The 23,858-nt window shown below is 46.8% G+C and overlaps 1 protein-coding gene across 1 annotated transcript in view; it reads left to right on the forward strand.

The window, feature by feature from the left end:
* The window catches only part of MAMLD1 (mastermind like domain containing 1), a 79,858-nt gene extending 57,734 nt beyond the window's left edge, over window positions 1–22,124 (forward strand). Inside the window, exons 3-5 of the mRNA XM_040083764.2 lie at window positions 18,180–18,326; window positions 19,548–19,629; window positions 19,926–22,124. Coding sequence (XP_039939698.1) covers window positions 18,180–18,326; window positions 19,548–19,629; window positions 19,926–20,944 — 1,248 coding nt within the window. The 3' untranslated portion in view covers window positions 20,945–22,124. The remainder of the gene's footprint in view (window positions 1–18,179; window positions 18,327–19,547; window positions 19,630–19,925) is intronic.
* Window positions 22,125–23,858: the final 1,734 nt, after the last annotated feature.

Here is a 23,858-nt window from a genome sequence, read left to right on the forward strand (position 1 = left end):
ACGAGGCTGTAAAGCGCGGATTCTAGCAATTGACTTGGCTGTTCGGATTCCCTGCTGAGCTCATTTAGAGCTGGAATTGAGCTGTTCCTGCCGTATTTTCTTTGGTCCTAGCGCGGTGCCGAGGGCTGTGCAGGGGAGTGCCCAAGGCAGGGCGGTCACCGAGTCCCCCGGAGCATCATCCTGCCGGGGCACCTTCCATCCCCTGTGCCAGCACAACGCCCAGGCGGCTTGGCTTGGTTTGATAAGAGTAAAGATAACTTTACACTGCTTTAGTTACTTGACTGCAGGAGAAGTGGAGAGCCAGCTTAACCGAAGGAGACGATTCTGGTTTTAGTTTTAAGCATCGAGTTCCCGTCTCTTGAAGATCTTTACTGAGGTTGGGGAAGCGTTGCCGCGAGTGGGAAAGCGAGAATTAAAACGAAATGTAAATGGGAAATTTGTAAACAAGGCGAAGTTTCTTGTAAAAAGTTTTCTTTGAGCTGTAATGAGTCACTTCAGGAATATAGTTGGTGTTAATGCCTGTTTATACACGCAGTTAGAAACTGGTGCTCTTTTCTCTCATTAATAGTCTTGTTTTTCTTGTTTGCTTAAGGCAAAAATGCAGACTGCCCATACCTGTGGTGTTTGCTGCAGATTAACATCTGCTTTTGCAATTCTTACACATCTCAAATTCCTGTTGAAGTAACTGGGAGTACAAGCTCTCCAGGAATAGTGTCAGACTCTTGATGTCAGTATTTGTGATTCTACAGTTCCCCAAAGCGTGCTAATATCTCTCAAATAGAGGTAGAGTCATTTGACGTGTAAGTTCTTATCTCATTAAGGTGAATTATTGTTACTGAAATGTGAATGGCGTTCTATTATCAGAGAATATTATGTATATAATGGTTTAAGAGCACCTGAGGTCAGCAAGAACAGAGAAATGCTGATAACATCACCAGACTGTGTCGATGGTCCTGAAATGTGAGTAAATCTTTAACTGAAGAAGGTTTTGTTAGACATGTCAGTGTTTTCCCATAGTTTAAGACTTGGGCTAAAATCCTCATCATTTATTTATGTTGCCTTTTTTTTTTTTTTTCCATTAAGGAAGTTAAAAATTACTACTTAATAAGAATGTTTTCATAAGAAAAAAAAAAAAAATGGCATTGAGGGGGGATGTGTACCGATCTGTTTTGTGCCCAGTCCAGAGTCTGAGCTTTTTCCTAGATAGGTGGCATATATCTATGTCTGTGAATTATATTTTTGAAAAAAACTGTGGCCTTCATGAGGGACCTTATGTGGAATAAGGTTAGTAAGGAACTTCTGTCTTCAACGTGTTGCTTCATTCTAGGTTGACACAATACATAAAGTTACTGTGCTTTAGTTTATGGAGAGCTAAATAACAATCCTCAAATTGCATCCTTTATCAGAATGGTGGGCTAAAATCTTGCTTTCTGTATGGTTTCTTATTTTTACTTATGATAACAGTAGTGAGACATCTCATAAGATTAAATGCTGTTTAGCTGCATTTAAAACACACATTTTGCATATTTCTGTCTTGATCAAGCCAGGGGGAAAGTATGTACCTGCTGCCTTGATTGCTGTCAAACATAACTGAAAGCAGAGTTGAACTGTACTCTGTTCTCCTAACAGACCCTACTTGCTCCTCTGACTGGGTACTAAAAGGCTTTTATTGCCTTGCCTCCCTAACACTTTCCAAATAAAACACTTTTTTTGCCAGTTTCTGAAGAAACAGCAGAACAAGTGCCACCTTAGACAGGCTGGAAGGAATCCTGCGCCGTGGATTAGGAACCAAAACAGTTGGCCAGGATAAGGAATTAAAGTAATCCCTGATATTAGGAACATGAAAATGAGATGGCCTTCTGTAGATGTGAGTTCCTAACCCGCGGGCTCCCCTCTGTCTCTGTTTCTGCACACCTTCACCCGGGCAGAAACAAAAAGCCCAGCGCTCAGCTGGGGAACTGGAACACATTGCTCGCAAATGTTACAGACTTTTCAGTGCATTGTATTTTTAACAGCGCTTCGTGATTGGAATGACAGGAAGGAAACGAGCTGAAAACGTCCTATTCTATCTCTACATAAAATCTTGCTTGTGTAAGATACAGTTAGCACAATAATGATGGGACGCCGATTGATTCATTGTGCCGGGAGACAAGCGCTGAGCCCCAGAGCCAGCGGGGTCATTTTCTTGCTCCGGCTCCACTTGGGTTGTTTGCCGAGGAAGGGCAGGAGAGGGTTATAAAGCTGCTGCCGCTACATTCAGGGCATGTTTTTCTCAGAAAAGAAGAGACACCCACCAGCCAAGATCTCTTTCCTTTGGAAATTGCGGCTGGGAAGGGCCCCTTTGGCTCGGCAGACAGAGTGGGCAGTCAGACAGCCCCTTTCCTGAATCCCAGGCAGGCACCAGACGGCTGAAGGAAGAGAGGCACCAGGCTGAATTAGATTGCCTCCTGCTTTGGACACTACGGCGGGCTTAATTGCTTTGCAGCTGTTCATTTTTTCCCCTTCTCCCTCCTCTCCCTCCTCCCAGCTGACTCCGGAGGCAGCCCCTGGAAACCTCCCCAGCCTAGGGGCAGAGTGTCAGGGGTTTGTGGGCTCGTTTTTAGCAGCCTTTATCCTCTTTCCTCAAGCCCAGCAGCAAACGGGAGCAGAAAGGAAAGTACTAAGGAAAAAAAGGTGGTGTAACCCGGTGGCTTGTTGTTTTGTTTTTGGGTTTGTTTTTTTTTTTTCTTGGGTTAGTTGGTGCCCTGGATTCTGAAAGCTGCAAGGACAAGGGGCAGGGCAGCACCAGGCTTGGGTGGCATCGCATCAGGACGGGGTGTCCCCAGCAGCAGGGCTGGGCATCCTGTCTGAGCAGGCAAACCTTCCAAGGAGCCCCCTGCATGTGGCATTCCCTGCAGCAGCATTTACAAGACATTGGGAGTTTGCTCTCCAGAGCTGCTGCTCCCTTTAGAGCTCTCCCAGCTTCCTTCCTGGCAGTGTGACTGTCAGCTGGGGCTGGTTTGGGGATGGTGAAAGAGCCTCGACACCAAAATGGTCTTGCCATGATTATTCAAGGCAAGAAAAAATAGGTTCACTCCTTTGAACCGTGGAGAACTCACAGCCCTCAAAAACTGCTCGGGCCGGACTCGCAGATTTGCATGTATCTCATAATCCCAAACTGTCTGAACCTCGTGTTTGTTCAGGAAACAAAGTTTGTTTTCTTAATTGCTCTCACTCCCGGATTTAAAAATTTAAGAGGTGTTTCCATGCTGGAGCAGTGAGGCTGTGGGCAGCAGAGTGCTCACCTGCTCTGCAGAGCGGGGCTCTGGCTGCTCAGCCAGCCTTCCCAGCTCTGTTCACCTCCAGCAGCAGTGTCAAGATAACCCAATTTTTCAGCTGGTATTGAGTGCCACAGGCAAGCTTCGGAGATGTCTCTTTAATTCCTGAACTTGTAGAATTCCGTGAATATTTTCCCTCCAGTTCTACTGACTCATGCAGTCCGGGTAGTGGAGGCAGTGAGAGAACATGAAGCCTGTTCAAACTCAGGCCTAATTTACTTACCTGCTGAAGCCAGTCATCAGTAAGCCTTCCACCTCTCTGTCCACAAAGACAGTACCTCCTGTGAGTCTCTGTGGCCTCCCAGGTATAAATGTGGCATCAGTAGTACCTGCCTGTGCCAGGTCACCTCCTGTTCTGGGATGCCCTGTGTGGGTGACAGCATTCCAATGGGGAATGCTGCTGAGCCTCAGCCCGGTGCAGGGCACGCAGCCCAGTGCTGTTGGGGGCACAGGCTGTCGTGGCACGCTAATCTCTCTATTCTGAACCTGTTTGCTGATTATTTTTTATGATATCCCTAACAGCCTAAACCAGAACTTGAGGTGGGCACCAGTGCAGGGTTTTGACACATTTCTTTTGAGGCACAGAGCTGTAATGGGGGTCATTGCTCAGTGCCACTGGTGAGGCTGAGGGTGTCATTCCTGGAAAGGGAGTGTAGCTACGAGATGCTTTGCTCAGAGGGATTTGTGTCTGTAAGAAATGGATTTAGAAATAAGTTACAGTAGCATGTCAGTGACTATTTTTTTTTTTTTTCCCCTAATCTGTTCAACATGCATCTGTGATAGCTCTGCCAGTTAGATTTGAATTGAGACTGGCTCCACAAGGTACAAAGGCTCTTGAGCCTCATTGCTGAGACCGGAAATCCATTGTGGCTCCTGATTAGTGCTGGTGAAATCGGAAACCTTTCTTGGGGCAGATAATGATCTCGCAAATGAAAATATAACCTGTTAATCCTGACTTTTGACAGGGTGGTTATAAAGGCCAAATGCAGGATGTGTGTTATCTGTGCACCCCTTGGTCAGAAAGGCTTTGCTGATATGGAGGGATGGGTTTGGACCCCTGCAGTACCCTCTCCTCAGAGCTCCCCTGCTTAATGCCAGAGACAGCAGAGGGGTGATGGGGATGAGACTGAGTAAAGAAATTGGGGTTCCCATGTTGGGACCACCCCTCTGAACTTCTTGGCTGAAGCACCTGAAGGTTGGGCCTCTGTTTAATGTTCCTCCCCGTGACAGTCACCACTGCCAAAAGACAGGTGGTCTGGCTGGGGCTATCCCTGCTTTTGCAGTCCCATAATAGTCCCTTTAATGATGGGTAACAATAGGTTCTGGGCTTTTTCCTACGTTAATAACAAGTTCCAGGGTATAAATAACTCTGCAATTAAAACACCTAACGATTTACCATTCGACACCTATGCAGTCTGCTGGAGCCTTGGCTGTGCAAGGAAATTTTTTTCTCCTGCCCTGAATATTTTATAATTGTTCTAGAAAGAGCACATGGGCGCTCCAGTCATTAAGAAATGCCAACCAAGGTACATTGTGGCACCAGGGAGCAGAGAACAAATAGCTAGGGCCGTGCTGCAGCCGGAGGGAGAGCTCCTTTCAGACCTGCAGCCCTGGTTTGTTTGACGAGTTCTGTGTATTGACCTTTGCTTTTTAAGGAAAACACAAACAGTATTGCTTTCTTATAGGAGCCATGAACTCCTTCAGAGGCTCTGTGGTGCCTGTTGGTGGGAGCAGCACACGTGTGAACACCTCTGCTGTTCTGCTTTCCCTGGCTGTTTGCAGACAGAACCTGCACGGCCCCTCCTCTGTGCTTTTGGAAGAGGCAGTGCGTATGTAAATAGATGGAAACAGGCTTAGCCACCTTTGCCAAGGGGATAGGGGTGATGGGGAGAGGGAAATTCACCCCTGCTTTCCATGGGGAGGCACAGAGTCCCGAGTGTCATTTCCGACACCGCCTGTGATGTGTTTGATGTTGGAGCCTGCCAGTGGAGTCGCTTAAACGTACCAGCGTGCCTAAAGATGTAAAAATAAAAGCGGTGCTATTTTAAGACTCGAGAATCAGGGATTATAAATAGCCCGAGTGGTGTGTTACTCTCCTGGCTGGGTGTGTCCGTCCTTAAACATCAGCACAGTTGTCACTTCCCTTTGCAGCGGCTTGCAGCTAAAGACTGCAGCTGCAGAGCTGCATCCCCGGGCTCACGGGGCGCTGATAAGGTGCTCTCCATCCTGAGTCCATCGCAGCAGCCCCCAGCTGGCCCCAGGTTCAAGCACACACGAGTGGGAGGTGGGTGCAGGCTGGCAGGGAGCTGGGGTTTGGTTCAGGGAGGCAGTGCTGGCCCAGTACAGCAGAGGTGGTTCTGTGGAGCTGGGGCTGCTGGACCCCAGGAAAAAGACAGGATGGTTGTGTGCTTAAACGCTGATTTGGGCCTCGGGAGCTGTGGATTCAGCGCTCTGCCTTGTCAGACTTCCTCTGTGACATCTTCCTGCTCCCATCATTTAGACTTCTCCTGTGGCCGGTGGCGGAAAAGATGTTTAGAGACAATTTCAGCTCGCCGTAATGTTCACCTCCAAGACGTGGTGGCCGGGCTGCGGTGAGGGAAGCCTGGAAAACACACCAAGGCTTGGCCCTTGCCTGCTGGAGGTGCCTTTATTCCCAGTCTGTGGAGGCACCCGCAGCTGTGGTGATCCAATATATAACAGTAAATTAAGTTGAAAGTCACACAGGTACTTTAAATAGCTGGCTTTTGACTTTCTGACTTCCAAAACTTCTTCTTTTTGTTTGTTTCTGTCTGTTATTGCAGTGTGGTGACTGGAAGGGAGCACCTTTGATGGTGTGTTCCACTGCCTCCACACTGTGGGTGAGAGGCAGGGGGCCAGGCTCTTCCTTGGAAGCTGTTTCCAAGAGGAATTCTGGCTGACTCTTGCACCAAGTAATGATATGTTTATTTGCAATATATGGAGCCAGGAGCCGTCTCTGGGTGATAGGGATCTGGAGACTAGTAAACAAAAAAAGGCAAGGAACTCAAACTGTAAGAAGAGTTGTTTGGGTCTTAAGAAAACAGCTATAAACCAGATAATGATGGTGTTCAAAAAGGTCTGGAGTGGTGTATGTCAGCACAAGGTGCAAATGTATCTGCCAAGCCCCTGCACTGGTAGGGATGCTAAAATCTGGGTTATTCTCACAGGGAGCTCTGAGCAGCTTGTACCCAGAAGGTGAAGCAAAGGGAGCTTGTTGGCCATTTCTTCTTTTCATAACAAATAGAATTGGGCCAGGAATCTCTCCTGGTGTAGCTGAGTCTTCCCCAGACAGGTGGAGCTTATTTCATGTTCTTGCACTGGAGGAAAGCTGGCAAATAGGGATCAGTAAAAGAAGTAAAGAGTCTTTATGTCTGAAGGTTTCCAAGAGCTCATGCTGAATTCTTACTCTGTAGCCTGCTTGTAACACATGCCTGTGTCCTGACAGGACGCTCTGCTAGCACAGGCACCAAGCCATTGGTGATAGAGAAGATGATTTCCATCAAAAAATGAACAGGAGCGACAGCAGTGACAAATAAAGATCTTACAGGTTCAAACCTGATAAGCTGACAGCTCCATCTCCAAAGCTGGATGTCTTCACCTAAGCACCTAGAAACAGCATTTTAGTAATCTTCTGGCTGCAGCGGGCCCCCTGCATTCTCCACAGTGCTGACGATCAGGGAGCTTCTGGGGTCCTGAGCACTGATCTGAGAAGTTGCAGTGAAGCGCCAGGCAAAGAGGAGGAGAGCCTTTTTCTGGAAGTGAAGTTGTTAGTTCAGTCTGAGAGCAGAGACTTCTCCCGTGGCTCTCTGTGGTCAGAGCTGCTCCTGGAGGGCAGTGAAGGACTGATTTAATGCTCCATGTCTCCTTGCTTTTATGCTGAACTCTAAATCATGCCTGCATTTGGCGGCAGCTGAGCAGAGAGTGCAGCACGGAGCCTGAGACCCCTCGGGTGCCAGGAGCACCCCGATCCCCTCTGCCCTGGCCTGGGGGATGTTTGCAGCTGAGCTCCGTGGGGATGCACAACACCCACGGACACAGACACACGGACACGCACGACCCGTTACTGTAAGAAGCTCAGCTCGCTTTTTATTTCCTCTCCCCGCTCCCCCCTTCTTCTTTTCTATAGTCATTGCAAAACAGGAACAAATGAGTGTGTCACTTTAAACCATGAAACCACTTAGTCCATGAAGACAGATTTGGCGTCTTTGTGCTGGCGGTGACAGGCCAGCGTCACTCCATAGTGATCCCACTGTTCTCCTCGGCCCCGCACCCCCCTGCCCTCCCCACCCCCTCCCAGATTTGCCTGTTTTTGTGGTTGGTAACCAGCAGAAGAATGGAATGGATTTAATGATTTGTTGGCTGCGGTGCTGGCGTGATTAAGTCAATAAAGCTGCAAGCTGAAAACAGTGTAGTTACAGTATATGACTTTAACCTTGTTAATGCATGTTTACGTCCTCCTGCCCGATGTATAGCCGTACGCTGCATGAAGGAGATCTGACCAATCTTTAACCCATTAAATAATTCATAAAGTGAGAGCAGACATCAGCTACTTGCGGAGCGGATCAGTAACCGTGGGGTCAGCAATAACTTTGGCTCCCTGGACCATATCCAGCATGTTTAAACTCTGGTGATGTCACCAGGCGAGCTTCTAAGCTTAATCATTTGGATGGGAACAAAGGGAAGTTAACTGTTGACATGCGGTGTCCCCGCAGCAGCAGAGGCACGTGGGAGGGCTCTGCAGCATCTCTGCCTGGCAGGGAGCGTGGCCAGGCTCCAGCCTCTTCTGTGCACTTCCCTCTTCCCTTACAGCAAAAGTGCAAGGGCACGCGCTTCCTCTGGACTCGTATTGTCTTAAGTGACGGAGACACCCCACAGAATTTCAGGGAAGCGTTGGCCAGCGTGAGAAGATGGTGTTTGGGGGTGCTCGGAAGGTTTTCTCGTCATGGATGAAAAGAATGGAATGTTTTGAGTGAAAAACATCTGCCACGTAAATGATGGAGGAGGTATAATGGGGATGGAACAGGGCAAAGACAGGGATGTGGGAGAGGATGTGGAGTGAAACTGGACCATCCTCCCTGCAGTAAGAGTTGTTATAATAAAATATCAAGCAGGATTTGTAGGAAGATCCCAAGATTTTCACACATAACCACCTCAGCTGGTCTCTGCTTTTTGTAAAGACAAAACATAGGGGTGACTTGTCCCAGCACCAAACTCTTCACACACCTCCCAGCTGGGCACTGAGGGGTTCTCCAGGTGCTGTGATGTCCAAAGCTGCTGCAAGCGGAGTTTTTTGAGGACGTAAGGGTCAAGTCCCGGGATGATGGGGCGTGTGGCTGGGACATGCTGCACTCCACGGGGCTGTGCAGCCAGGTTGGAGCCCTGGGGGACCATTACAACTCCGTGTAGTTCAGTGTTGTTCTGAGAGGCAATCAGCCGTGGCCAGACCTGGAGGAGAGGTGCAGAGAGGAGAACATGACAATGGCTTGTATGTGGAGTGAAGCAGGAAAAGCCCTTCCAGCTCTCACTGGTGAGGAAAGCAGCTCTGCCAGGTCTGTGGGGAGAGGTAAACCCTCACATTTCCTCAGGAAATTTCCCTCGTTCCCTTTTTCTGGGAGGAACTAATTCCTTTTGGAGGGAAATTGAGACAGGGAGCAATGGAGTTTTTTGCCCATTGTCACATGAAGAATCTCTGTATGACAGAACTGAAAACTGGACCTGGGCATGTGAGCTTGAGTCCATAGGAATGGCTTTTGTCCTGTACCTCAGTAATAAAACAAACTCGTTGTTCGAGATCATCTCCTTTAGAGGCTTGGGAATTCACCTGTAATGATCCCAGCTTCCACTTCTGACAAATTGCACGCTTACAGTCTCCTGAGCTCACCTTCCACTGTGTGTCCAAAGGGATATTTGCTTTGTGCCTGAACTCCTCGGAGTCTTGAGTGCACAGCACAGAGCTTGGGGTGTTTGCAAACACCAGTTTCTTCACATCTTCATGGCTAGGAAGGACTGCTGAGGCTCCTAGAGACACCCAGGTAAAAGCTCTCGTGGTTCTTTGTGAGGCAGGTGGCTGCATGCAGCAGAGCCCATCTCAGAATCCACCGCATCCCCCCAGTAATGAATCTTCCAGGTGCCCAAAGATAGGCACCTTGTGTTGGAGATTAGAGCCAGGACCTTCAGCCTGCTGTTGCCAGCATCTGCAGAGATCAGGGACGAGACTGACCCTCAGAGATAATGCTGATTATTCTCAGTCACTCAGTTATTCCCTGTTTCTTCTTGGTGGTTCTTTTGAAGATTCTCGATTTATTTTACTCTGCCTTTTTGTTCTGTTTTGTTTTGTTTTCTTGGTTTGGTTTTTGCTGTAATCCAGACCAGCAGTCTCTGCTTCAGAGAAGGTGCTCCAGAATTTATGGCAAGTCATATCTGATCTGCGTAGAAATTCCATGTTCAGTTTGCTTTGGTTTTGGCTTGGAATGTTGTCTGATGTGCCTGAAAATCTTTCTTTACCGCTCTGTTGATTTCGATTAATGAACCCACACACACCTAGTGATGTTTTATTATCACTCACCCATCATATGGTGTTAGAACAGCTGGTAATTTTTGTGCATTGACTGCATTTTTTTTCTTTCTTTCTGCTTGATAGAAAACAGAGTTGCTCCAAGCATATGATAATGCTGAATGGGGGGATCCCAGCTTCTGACCCATAGCTAATATCCTGCAAATCACGTGAAGCTACCGGGGATTCTTGAGCTGGAGCTCAAAATGCCTGTGTTATCAGCAAATAAACACCATTAATTGCTTCTAATATGACATGCAGTGGTTAAATGACAAGATCCTTATTAATATGTGTGTATATCAGCCTTTCAGTGTGTATGAGGGGGAGTATGAAGTGGTAAAATTATTTGAAATTAGTAGGGAGTATTTACAGGAAGGCATAAAGAACTGTCTGTTGAGGAAAGCAGCATTTTATGTTCTTGTTCTGGATGACCTTGCTCCAAGGACAAATCAGAGCTTTATGAAATGAAGCTGCAGATGGCTAGTCTCAACTCTGTAATAATGAAATGACACAAGAAAAAAAATGAGACATCTACAGTTTGTAAATACAATCTGAATGGAAGGGGAGAAAAGGGATTTTTTAAGGGGAGACTGAGTTGACTCGGTTACAACAGTTCAGCTTCAGGTGTTTTAATAATAATTTCCATTTAAAAACATAATGGAATCGCTCCTTGTTCCCCATACTCAAGGTCACCTTAACACATTTTTCATTTTTAACATGTCAATATCTCAGTTTTAAAAATTTGATCATGAGGACTACCTAGTCACAGCCTTCTTTGTGTCCATTATTTTAGCATATTATTGATCACTGCATTTTGTTTTGTAAGTTATGGTGGCGATTTTTGACACCTGATTGGGCAGAGGATCTGATAAAACCCTTTTTAGGTGTTGGACTGGTTTCACCGGTTAGGAAAGAGTAAAAGGGTGTGAGAAGCTTAATACTGAAAAAGTGCTGTGATACTTTGTGCCAGAGCGTGCTTTGTTTGTGCACTTACATGAGAAATCAGGAGTAATTATGCTGGGTTTTGCATGAGGGGAGGTTTTCATGCAGAGGGCTTCTCAGTTGTTAGGCAGCCAAGTGCTATTGAAAGTGAAGAGGACTTGGGCATCTGCCTCTGCAAATTGATCCTTTGCACGACAAGGGAAAAGAAATTAATGGAAATGTTCACTTGGAGAATGCAGGGGATTTTCAAAATCTCAGTGATCCAGAGCACCCCACTGCAGTTCACAGAGCTTTTCAGAAATGGGCAGGTAGGGAACTGATTTGTCCCATTAGCTCGAGATTTTCTGACTTTCACTTTGTTAGTGTGAAATCTTCAGTATTTATCAGATCTCTTCTGCTCTCCCTAATACACAAATTTACCAGCCAGCCATTGCACTTCCCTGCAGCAGCTTCTGCTGGGTGTTGAGCTAACTTGACTCCTTTGGAATCTCATCGACACCTCTGAGAGCATGACTTGACATAAACACAAGGACTGCCTGAGTCAAGCCACTTCATAAGAGACAAGGTATTGTAGTTTGTCATCGCAGCTAGCACAGCCTTGTAGAGACAGGCAGAAGGGCTACCAGCCGAAATTGGGTGAGATAAATACAGTTTTAGATTATCTCATTCGATTTATAGGCAAGCAGCCCTCCCTGGGAACAAGAGCGTGGTGTCAAGGGTTGGAGAATCACGGCAGCTGTATGAGCCAAATACAAATATCTGTTCTGTGCAGAGAATTCAGTTTTGGATGGTGACTGTGCGTTGTACAGAGAGGTACAAAACACCAATCCCTGCATCTTTGGGTGCATGCACAGGAAAAACAGTGACACACACAGCTTCTGTTAGAGATGGTGTTGTTGGAGGAGTCTGAGCCCAGAGCGCTGCTCTCAGGTGGGAGAGGAGTGTGAACACTGCAGCGGCTGGCAGAGTCTTCCTGAGAGGTTTGCCTTGCTTTTAGGGTGGTGGATCAAAGCTGTTCTCCAGGCTACCTTCACCCCTGGCCTGGGAGTTCATCTGGGCAGAGGATCTATTTCCAAGGGAGCTGCTGTTGCTGGAATCTTGGTCACGCCTCTTTACGAGCACTGGGAGGTTGTGTCTGCCTGTTACACACCAACTCTTCCATTCCTCAAGCTCTTGGCTGCTCCCAAAGCTGTTTCCCATGTTCCTTTTAACTACACTGGTGCTGGTAACAGCATCACAGCTTGATTTCCACTTGCCTGCTAAAGGATTCATTTTTGTCTAAGAGAAAAATCACTACTGCAATAATTCACTCTGGATTTTCTGTCTTTCTGTTGCTCTGGTTGCTGTTGTTCTTTAAGGAAATGTTTTGATGAATGGAACCAGCTCTGAAAATATTGGTAAAATCTTTACACAAAAGTTTTATCTAATCCAATTATTTTTTTTAAGAGGGGAAGTGGAGTCAGTTTCCATCTTATTAGAATTGTGGGTGCATTTTAAGAGCACTTTGGATACTTGGATGGAATTTTGTTTTGTTTTGAACAGCATGAAGTATAAGAACAACTGTAGGGAAATCAGTGTTTCATCTGCTTTGCTTGAAGGCAGGAGGAAGATCCTGATAAATTGTTAGCCAGGTGTGGTGATCTTGTCACTGCTCCTAGCTAGGGAGGAGAACTGCCTTTCAAGGAAGCTGTACATGCTTATGCTGCATGAAAGAATGGAAAACTTAAGAGGGTTTTTTTTGTTTTTTTTTACAAAACCATATACCCACGGATCACTTACAGTCTTCAAACAAAGCCTTTTCCTGACTGACAGCCCCCAAGATAAGCTTAGAAACTTGAGTCTGGCAGTATTTCACATGCTTGTGTATCAGGTAAAGGGGTGAAAGATGGGTAAAAAAAACCCAGGTCCACTGAACGGCACAGTTTGTTTTATCAATGTTCATACATTGTGCTAAAGCAAACACGCAAACAAACAGAAAGCTTTGGAGCATTTCTGAACTGAAAGGCTGTTTTATCTTGAAGAGCATCTCTGAATTGTGAGCAGAATAGAGCAGAAGAAAAAGACAGAAAACTTCCAAAGAGCAGATGGAGAGTTTTGTTAACAGCAAGAGGCAGAGGCAAGAGGCACAGGTAACCCCAGACTTCCACATGAAGCAAATGACAGTGGCATCTCCCAGGCACCTCACTCTTGAGTGGGCTGACAGCATCCTTTTGAGAAACCTGACCCTGGGTTTTGTTTGCTTTATTTGTAAGCATAGGTCACTGTCTTAGTGTCTAAGTGCATCAGCAGCTGTGGAGGCCATGAGACTCCTTTGTGAAGGTGGCATCAAGGTTTCCTGTGGGGATGCACAAAGTCACCACCCACAGGAGTCTACGTGTGCCTACGTGTGCCTTCTCCGTAATTCCAAGTCATGAAACTCCTAAAACCATGGAGTTGGGTGAGACAGCTTTAATGCTGTTGGGGTTTTAATTGCTTAGTCCGTAGTGTTTGTGGTGTGGTTGTGCCCAGGGGTCTCAGCAAAGTGCTCTGAAGTCCCCACCAAAGATGCAGCACAGCTCCTGGATGGAGGAGGATGCATCAGGAGGCAGGTGAGGGTGCAGGGAAATGCAGAGACATTTGTATGAAACTAGTATTTGCATTTTCTCAGCAGAGTACAGAACTCTCTGTTTGTAACAGATGTTCTTAAAGTACAGAACAAAATTTGGTTGGTGAAACTTCACCCCACCCCGAGGGAATAGCTGTGCCTGCCATGAGCACGGATCTCCCACGAGCCCCCAGCCTTGGAGCAGGTCAGGAGTGGCTCTACTCAAGTCCTGTAGCCACAATTTTCTGGTTGTTTCTCGTGTTTCTTATTTACTATGTGATACCATGGTAAATACCTCAAACTAAGTTACCTTTGGTTGCCAAAAAACCCCTCCAAACCTGGTGGAAAAAGCAGTTTGTCCCACTCATGTGCTTGGAGCAAACATTCACCCTGGTGGATGCTGCCCCATTTCCTTTGGTCTTTTGTTTTTATGCTGTGGCTCATCTCATCAGCCCTTCTGGTTTAAGCTCTGAAATCTCAAATTCCAATGGGTCTGGATGCCCCATTAGAAATAAGAGGGAATATTTCTCAAATCAGCAGCATCTTTTGAGATGGAATAAACTTTTTAAATTCAGGTCCTCGAAGTATTTTTAATTAGCCCCTTTCCTCTTCCTCCACCACTGCTAATGCTTTCAGTTAGGGAGTGCAGCTCTTCCCCGACTCTGCAAATATCTGCTGAAATTTGCAGTGCTGCTTGCCTCTCTCTCAGTAACCTTGCTGTGACCTGGTTATCTATTAGAACCACAAAGAATTCAAGTCTCTAATTAGTCCATCTGTTAACTATTCAAATTCATGACTTAGTTTTATTGTCTGAGCCTTTAACATAATGCTGAATGGTCTCACCTGGCAGCTTATTTCTTATGAAGCAAATGTGCCTTTCTGAGAGCCATTTTGGTGCAGATAACTGTCTTTTCAGCATTGGACAAATGAGACTGTCTAGCAGCCTGCAGTCCCCTTCCTGCCCTCACTGAAATAAATTGTACATCTCCAATAGCTCTGGGCTTAAGTCAATACAGTTTAACATGTACAATTTCTTTGTTATATTCTTTGGAGTTACACCGTAAGAGCAGATGGGAAAGTTTAATAATGATAAATGAGTTGAGTGTTTTCAGAGAGTCCTAAAAAACAATGAATGCTCTTTATTAAAGATTAGAGGGTTTTTTACATACTTGCCAAAGAGTGATTACAGCTCTGGTTCAGATCCTCAGAAAGTCTTGCTTTTAAATTCTTTTTGGACTGTTTGTTAATGAGGATTCAGAGGAATTAGGGGCCACAAATTTACTCATTCTTGCTTAAGTGAAGCCACAAAGTGATTACTGGCTAGATCACTAAGTACTGAGGACTGAAGTTTATCAGCCACGTTCACACAGAACGATTCATCTCCACTCTTACTTGCAGCTGTGCATTTTGGGCGTGGTCAGGTGCCGGGGCTCGAGCTCGTGGGTGGATTTTGGAAGGATGTCCCTCCATCCGTGTACCTAGCAGGGCTCAGTGGCACCGTTTGCAGCGCCACTCAGCGCTTTGCCGGATGCTTGCTGGAGCAGACCCACGCTGGCTGCAGTGACCAGGGGCTCTGCTTTCCCTGGGCTGGGCAGTGGTTTCACACTCTCAGTCAGTGCCTGAACAGTGACAGAACTGCGCATTCCTGCAAGCCTGGAGACTGGCTCTCTTCTCCCTGCTCTCGGTGCTAGTGCACGAGATACCAAGTCAGAATTGTGTCATTTCCCCTTTCTGAGCAGAAATTGCCCCGTTGGGAAGCCCAGGGAGTGCTGCAGGAGCTCTGGACCTGCTGTGACACTTTGCCTGGCAGCAGAGTTCTCAAACTCACTCTCCAGGTCTGTGTGGTGTACTGTTCAGTTAGGGATGCTGCCCATTTTAATGTAAGTTTTGGGAGGGGAAAATGGAGAAGAAGCTCTGATACCTACATGCAAATGCCTTTGGTTTTGGTTTTTTTTTTTTTTTTTTTTTTTTTTTTTAGTCAAGAACCTCCCATAGCTCTCTGCACCCTCCAGTGTAACTGTACAGCTCAGCCACACGGACCCTTGGGTGGGAGCACCCACTTTGAACTCTCCCAGCTTTGGCACCAGAATCCTCCTCTCTTTGCTGTCTTCCTGGATTCTGCAGATGAGTTAAGATTATATGGCTGCTTTGGCTTGGTTTTACTAGGGGAAGGAAAGTGATTTTTCTTGGGAAGTGATGAAAAGGAAAAATGTTTAAAGTTCATTAACCTTTGGTACAGATTGCAGTGTCCTTTAGACTACACCACAGCTATTCTTAGTCATGACGTGCGAGTGGTTATTTTTTATCGTACAGGAATACAGTAGTTCCCACTAGTGGTGAAAAGAGAGAACTTTTTCCTTTTCCTTTCTGTTTTTCTTTTTTCTTTTTCTTTTTTTTTTTTTCTGTCTTAACCTAAATGTGAACTTGTCGAAGTCAGGATTTCGAATTCGCTCGTTGGCTTCTCTCATCTATGCTATTTTGTCCTAATTTCCCCAAAAGCAAACTGCATATCTCAAGATTGTTCCTTTACTGGCTAATTAAGTGTTATACAACTTTGCTTGCAAAAACCCAGCAACCCATTCGGTGTATTTGCAAATGAACTTTGCTGATTGTCATTATTGCTATAGGGTGCCTGCAGAAAATCCCATATAATTAAGCTGTTGTACTGCCACAGCACAAGAGACGCAATTAATAATGTGATTTACACTTCTTTACCATTAATAATATGGGAAAAAATCAACATTGTTTTCTTGATGATGTTTAGGAGAAATGAGAATGAGGTGGACACGATTAGGAAAAGAGACTTTAATGTTATGACTTGTTAATGCAATAGCCCAGAGCAAGACATCAGGATGATTGTCCTTGCACTAAAACTCCTTTGCTTCAGTAAGCACAGACCCTCTGCACGCCACAAGACAAGTTTGGAGGAAATTGGATAGATGGCAGGGATTTTGGTGGTATGAACATTTCAGCATCTTTCATGTGCAGAGTACACAAACTGAATCTCTCCACTTTCAAATATTCCCCCAGAGGCAATCTGCATTATTCAAAGCTTAACTGTGGCTGCAGAATCCTGTCTGACATGAAAGCAGACTTCCAGCTCCAAAATGAACTTTCATATTTACATCTGTAGTAAATCATATTTACTTTTTTCCTCCCCTCCTCTTTTTTCCATGGGAGAGAGGAAGTAAAATGGGTAGGAGGGAAGGAGGAGGAGGGGAGATGTCCAGCAGAAATGTAAGCAAAGCACCAGTAATGAAATCTAGTCTTATGAGACTGCCCATGAATAGGAATGATAATGAGAGCAGTGATGAGCTGCAGGTTTGTGTCTTTTAGTAAATTACCTAGCAGGCATTTACATTTCATCAATTGTGCTTTTGCATAATAGACCAAAGTGCTACAACAAAAGGAGGCACCATAAAAATGAGTAATTTCAGTGACCTTCTGGGTAATCCCTCTTAGAAGGAATCTCTTGGAAGGAGTTGGATGATTCCTCACGGTGAAGCCTCTGGAAAGGTGCCCCAGGCTCAAGGAGCTTTCCTGGTGACAAATGCCTTCCAAGGCTTCCTTCTGGCCACTCTGAAACATGGCTTGTATCCTGTTTTCTCCATCTGAGCATGCTTCTAAATCGTCACATGTCAGAAGGCAACAACCATTTTCTTCTTGCTTATCTCCTGATAACATTGATTCTCAAACAAAGGATGTGGGCTTCCATTCTGAAAACAAAGGAAGCATGGCCCAGCTAAGGATGCTGGATATAATATACATACTTCTCCCTGCCAATAATAACAAAACATCATAAATAATATAGAAGCTGGATGTGGAAACAGAGGATGGGGAATACGCTGGTGCTGCTGTTCCTGGGCACAGCCCTCACAGGATCTCATCCTTAGCGAGGCCTTGACTTCTTCCCTCCTTTTTCTCTTGTATTTCCCTGAATGCCTGACAGCTTCTAAGATGTTTAGAATTCAATATTTTATAAATTCTTTTTCCATTTTGGGTTGTGTCTTCACCATGTTCTGGTAATTTCCTTTTTTCTCTTGTCCCCACCATACTCTTTCTTTGGAGGCAAGAGCTCAGCTGTCAAAGTCAATTTGGATCTTTCGCTGAGGACTTAGAATGAGGCTGGTTTGTGCCAGGCAGGAGCAGGGCTCACTGCAGTTATTACTGATTTGTGCCTGACCCTGCATTTTTTTGTATGTTCTTCTCTCCTTTCACAGTGACCTTTTCTTGTCCATCCAATCTTGAAACCCACAAAAACTTCAATCCCAGGCCCAGATCTTCCTTATCCCCCTGGGTCCCAGGGCTGGTGGCACCTTTTCCATTCCTGTGCCTTTAGTTTGCTCTTATCCTGTAGGTTTTTCCTTTACATTCACATGCCCAATCCTACCCTGATGCAGCTTTCCTTCCCTTCTGTCTGTCAGTGTAACAGCTGGAGAAGTTGTGAGAAACATGATGCTTTACTGACAGCATCCCTGTGACTGCAGCAGTGGTGGTGAATGGGTCCCTGTGGCCTTGGGCAACTCACAAGGCGTTTTGGATCAACCTTTAGCTTCTCTCACTTCTTCTTGTGCTGATCCTTAGAAATCAGAGCACTCCCCCTCTGTCCTCACTGTAACACACGGGGCCATGCGAGTCCAGGAGGTGTTTTGGCCTTGGGACAGGTGATGACTGAAGAGAGGACATCAGCAGAGAGGATAAGGGCTTCTGTTGTTACCTCCCTGATGAGATTCATTTTCTCTTTTTTTCCCATCCTTCTTGGCAGGATCAAAGTGCTGGAATTGTTTCCAGGTTGCAGGAGCCAGGCTCCATCCCAAGCGGCGGCTCCGTGCCGGCACCGGCCGCGGTCAACGGCTACACCATGAGGAACCATTTACTGAAACAGCAAATCATGAAACGGCAGCTGATGCAGGTACGATGCCCGATGCCTCTGTGGGCTGCTGGGCTGTCCTCCTCTCTGGGAAGGACAGGACTGACTGGAATGAGGAAATGATCAGTCAGCAAACACTAAGAGTGACCCTGGAGTTGTTCGGCTGAGTCAGACTGAGGCTGTGGTGAGTCTAGGGTAAGGCCAAGAGAGGCCAAGGCCAAGTGCTGCTCTGCCAGCGTTGAGTGCAGATCTGCCCCCTCGTATGCAAGGGAAGGATTTGGTCACCTCCACATCCCTGACATCATTTTTGGTCAGCCACAGAGCTGGGTGGGAAGATGCAGAGAAGGGAGGCTTGGGAAGTGAGTCAGCCCCAGAGAGATGTTCTCCAGGCTTGCCTTTCTCTCTGGTTCCCTGGGGATTTAGCAGAGCAGATGTTAAGCTCCAATTTGTCTGGGACTTGATCGGTCTCTCTAGCAACAGAAGCCCCTGCAGGAGGTTTGCAACAGGCTGTGTGAGGAAGCTGGGGTGGGGAAATCCCACAAATGAATTGGGTAAAGCAGCTCTGACCGTGTGCCTCTGAATTTCTGAACGTGCTGCTGGATCTGGGTCAAGGAAGCTCATTTCTCTGGGTGGGAAGTGAGATGAGAAGTAGCTCAGTCAAACCCTCAATTAAGTCCTGTGCTGCTCCTTGATCAAACTCCCTTTCAAACCCAGCTCTGCCTCCCTGCCATCACTTGGCTTCAACTTTTTCTGGGCCACTCTAACACTGAGGGAGCTCCACCATCCCCAGAGAGCTCCCCAGGTCACGGCTGCTGCCCACAGCAGGGATGTGAGTGCACTGGTGGGTTCACTCAGATCGGGTCACCTGGAGCAGCCCAGCAATGCCTTGCTCAGGGAGCACCTGCTGTGGATCCCTGGCTCCTGTGTTCTGCTGGAAGCACACAAGGGGATGGTGCACACGTCACTCAGAAGCTGGTGAGCACAGCAGTCTCCGTTTTTGTCCAGCTCCCCTTTGGCTGCCTGTGCAGCATCAGCTGAAGGTTGCAGCTCCCAGTGCTAGAATCAGGACAGCTTTGCAAGAAGGGGAATGTGAGAAATTAACATTCAGTCTGAAATGAACTGTCTGGGCTGAATCTCATCAGAGTAGGGGGGTAAAGGGTGTGTGGGAGAGGTGGTTGATGATAGTGGCTACACTTCAAGTGTCTGCTGCTCTTTTGCTTGTCAAGAGACTGCAACTTCACTATTACTCCCCTTGTCTTCCAGGAAAAGCAGAGACAAAACATGCTGGGGGTAACATCTGAACAGAGGAGCTTGTTTGCAGCTCAGCAGATAAACCAGTTTCAAGGTAAGAAAGGAAACAGCCTGAAAATGGTCTGAAAATCCTTGAGGTGCCAGGGCCTGGTGTCTGGTTAAATAGAGACACATAATGATTCCCTGCCCTGAATTAAAAGCATTTTGCATTTTATCATGCATCGTGAGATTCCCCCGTTCCCTTATGGCTCCAGTTTAACTCTGTTACAAAGAACACAAAGGAGAAGCCCCCGTGACACGAAATAAAGTCAGAGCAGCAGTTTTTAAAGGTTTTGCCACGTTTCTGGGGTGAATCTGTGCTCAGCAGCTGACATGTCTGTTTGTCCACAGCCGTGCAGCAGCCCATTCCCGCTGACTGCAACCAGGTGATCCCGGCTCCTCCGCCCAACCACCGCATGCTGCCGTCGAACCCCGCCGTGCTCCAGGGCACCTTGGGCTCCGGCATGGCCTCAGCCCCCGCCAGCCAGGGCAGCGGGACCATGGTGATGATTCCACACAACCCCGGCAAGCAGCAGGGGATTTTTCCCCCTAATTCTGACTTTAACATCCCGCTGAGGCCAAGCCAGAACTCACTAGGCATGAACTCGGGGTGCCAAACTGTTCACAGCCACTCCACGGCGAAGGCGGGAATGCCGATAGGAGGCTTCGGCTCCGGCTCCTTAGCAAATCACTCTGCAACGCAGCAACACTTGAGGCAGCCCAGCGTGCCGAGAATTCCCAACGTCTACCCCAACTCATCTGCCCAGATGTGGACGCCGACTACTGTGCCAAGAATGCCAAATCAAAGCCAGATGGAGAGCGGCATGCAGCAGTTTTCCGGGAACGCGGTGTTCTCCAAGCAGAGCGTGAGGCCGAGCACACCGGGTCAGGCGTTCTCCCAGCAGGCCGTGGTGCCCCCAAATCAGATCGCTCCCGGCATCCAGGTCAGGCAGCAGATGCAGAAACTGAGCATGGCGCAGCCTGCCCAGGGCTTGAGCTCCGTGAGCAATCAGAACTTGAGACACAATTTAACCAGGGGACCGTTGCCAGCCATGAGCGTTATGAAATCGGTGCCCCAAGGAGTGTCCAGTTTTAACCACCTCAATCCTGCCCCGGGCCTCGGCCCGCCAAGCTACCCTTCCACCGGGCAGCCCGACGCCTTCAGCAGGATGGGCACCGCCACCGAGCTGCCCCAGTATGACTTTGTGTCCCAGCACGGCAATTCCATCCTGCCTGCCAACTGCAGCGACGCCGACTTCCTCGACTCCCTCATGAAGAACAGCGGCAGCAACGACGAGGAGTGGTTGAACAATCTGACAATGATAGATGACATTTTGGGACAGCACGCTCAAAGCTCTGGACACGTTTAGCTCGGAGGGAAGCAGCCTCCGTTGTAAATAACACACACATATGGCTTTGAGCAGAGCAGACAACCCGTGAAAGCCTCCTTCAATACAGAGGGAATGGACTCGGCCAATTCTTTGCCTGCGTCAAGGTTTAAGATTGGCGGTTTTTCAGATGACTGTATATATTTGAATATTTTGTAAATTATGTTTTCCTAAACCTTAAATGTAGAAGTATTTATACTTCTTTGCTGGACTCCCTGTAAATAAATCTATAGCATAACTTTTGGTTTTATTATAGGGATTTCACTATACCTTGTTATAAATATGCAAATAATATTGTTAGTTTCAGTAATACTGTGTATTACAGCATAAAATACTTATGTTTTTGACATAACTTAACACATGATCTAGGGGTGTCATTGCAACCAGACTAAGCAGAAATCAAATGTGGCATCTATTCTCCCGCATCAAGAGGAAAAATTGAAAAGTTGCATTAAAAAAAAAAAAAATAAAATCCCTAAAAGGAGCTGCTGATTCCCTCGTCACTTAGTCTTGCAGACCAAACCAGGTACACAGATCCCATCCAGGCACCCGGTGCATTCAGGGATCTGCTTGCAGGGATCCATTTGCCAGATCCTGGGCATGTTCTCAGCTTGCCACCCTGCAGCAGGTGGCTGTGCCACTGAGGAGGCAGCAGTGCTGCCCTGCAGCGTGTGCCCGTGCCCTCCCAGCTGCTGAGCGCTGCATGCTGCAGACGCGTGGTGGCCACGCTGGGCAGGAGGTGCTGGGCTGGCACTGCCCGGCCTCCAGCCACTGAACCCTTCAGCAAAAAGGTAGCTCTGGTCTGTGCACCCCTACCATGTATATTTGTAGTGTACAGGTGATTTGTTCCTGGTTTTAAGGCTTTTCATAATTTCTGTTTTAATGTAAGACTTTTTTTTTTTTTTTCCAGGGGGAAAAGTCTATAAACATTAATAGTTAATTTTTGATGTTTTTCTGTCAGCTACTATTGTCCTCTGTATATTTAAGAGTCTGTTTATAAAAGATTCGCTGTACTGTAAACTTCTTAAAATGTTCATACTTTGTGTAATCATATTTTAATAGTCACATCATACTTCGCAATACATTTGTAATATAATGTCAGCTTCAAGCACAGAAAGTTTTTTTTTCTTCATACCATAATAAACTGCCAGGGGAAAATTGCATATCTTTATGTGCTCATTTTTCAGCTACAGTGTTTTGTACCCACAGATACTTGAATTAATTTGATTTTTCCAGGATGCTACAACGTCAATCTAATAACGTGTACAAATGCCTGTGTGCTGTTGGTAGGAGCAGTGGGCCAGACAGAGGATTTAAGCAGGCTTTAATTTTATTTTAAGGTGGGATTGCTGAGGCCCGCTGTCCTTTTCAAGTGTAATTATAGGTGAATGTGAAATTAATCTCTGTTGGGGTTTTTTTTTTTCTTTTTTTTACATAGCACCATGTTTATTTAAGTGACAGTTCTTGTGTGTAAATGCAAAATGCGAGGCAGTGAGAGGGGATCTTGCTCGTTCTGTCACACCTGCAAGGACAGTGCTGGGTACACAATGTCACTCCTTTAACACAGAAATTGTCTTGTGAGAGAGCTGACGCCTGTCCTGGGGGAGGCCAGGCTCAGAGGAGGAGTAGGAAAGAACAGGGAAACTTTAGCAGTTTATTGTCAGATAAATGCACAAATAGGATCTGGAGCTAAAATTGCTTCCATTTAGCTGAGCCAGACGCCGCCCCAGCTTCCTGGTGGAGATGAGTTGTTGCTGCCCTTTGTCCCAGGCACACTGTGGGCACCGAAAGCCTGGGGAAATCTCCCAGGGGGATTCCTTGATGGAGGGAGGTGTTTGGCAAGGACGTTGTTGTCCTGGAGTGGGTCCTTCTAGGAGCCTGATCTCCAGAGCTGAACGGCAGAGAACAGCTCCTAAAGTCAAAAAAGAGAGGGAACAGGCAGGGTTTAAAGCGGGCAGGCCCTGCTGTGCTGCTGGTGTGCAGATGGGCAGGAGATGCCCCCAGGTACAACCACTCCAGGCTCAGCAGAGATCCTTGTGGCTTCCTGATGGCAAAGGCAGATCCCACGGAGCCGGAGGTTTTGAGGGGAACGATCCCTAATCAGCTTCGTCTCGGGTTTGACGTGTACTTGTATGAAACCAGGGTGAGGAAGAAAAAAGCCGGTTTTTCCAGCAAACCAAACAATTGCCCAAGAGCTGCTGTAGAAGTCAGCAAGTGTCTGAGTAAGGCACAAATGCTGCCTCACCTCTGGACTGCAACGAGGGGGAGAAATGCCCGTGAGTGAGTCTGTGCTGAGGACAAAGGTGAGTTGGTTTGGCTGTGAAAACTGGCACCATTTCAGCAGCTTTTCTCTCAGGAGCTGTGTCCTGCCAGGGCACAGGGAGCTTCAGGGAGGGGCAGGTCTGACACAGCTCTGGGATCCAGAGGCACCCAAGCCGTCCAGCACAGCAGCCAGCGATGGCAGAGAAGGATACTGCCCACATGCTTCTCTTTGGGATATTAATCAGAATAGCAAAATGTCTTCTTTTCGTTCTTCATTGTGTTGGGGTCAATACACACTTCATCTTTGCAGTTCTGCGAATGGTTCAGGTTACAAGCACAGTGTGGAGGATGGCTTCAAAAGCCAACTGTGTCCAGCAGAATTTTTGGAAAGCACTTTATCTTGTACCTCTGTTACGTACGCCCTTGTTTTCACTCTGGTTTTTGTGTCTACCTTTTGAGCTGGGAGAGCTTTTCACCCCTCTGTATCCCATTCCTCATGCCTCGAGAGGGAACCATGATCCTTCCTTGCCACACAGATGTTGGAAGAAGAACAGGACTAACTATAATTATTGTATCTTGCTGGTTGGATTTGTAACTACCCTTTAGCGAGCACGTCTTTCGGGGAGTTGGCACA

This window comes from Hirundo rustica, chromosome 21 (genome assembly GCF_015227805.2).
Source record: "Hirundo rustica isolate bHirRus1 chromosome 21, bHirRus1.pri.v3, whole genome shotgun sequence".
Taxonomy (NCBI): Eukaryota; Metazoa; Chordata; class Aves; order Passeriformes; family Hirundinidae; genus Hirundo; species Hirundo rustica.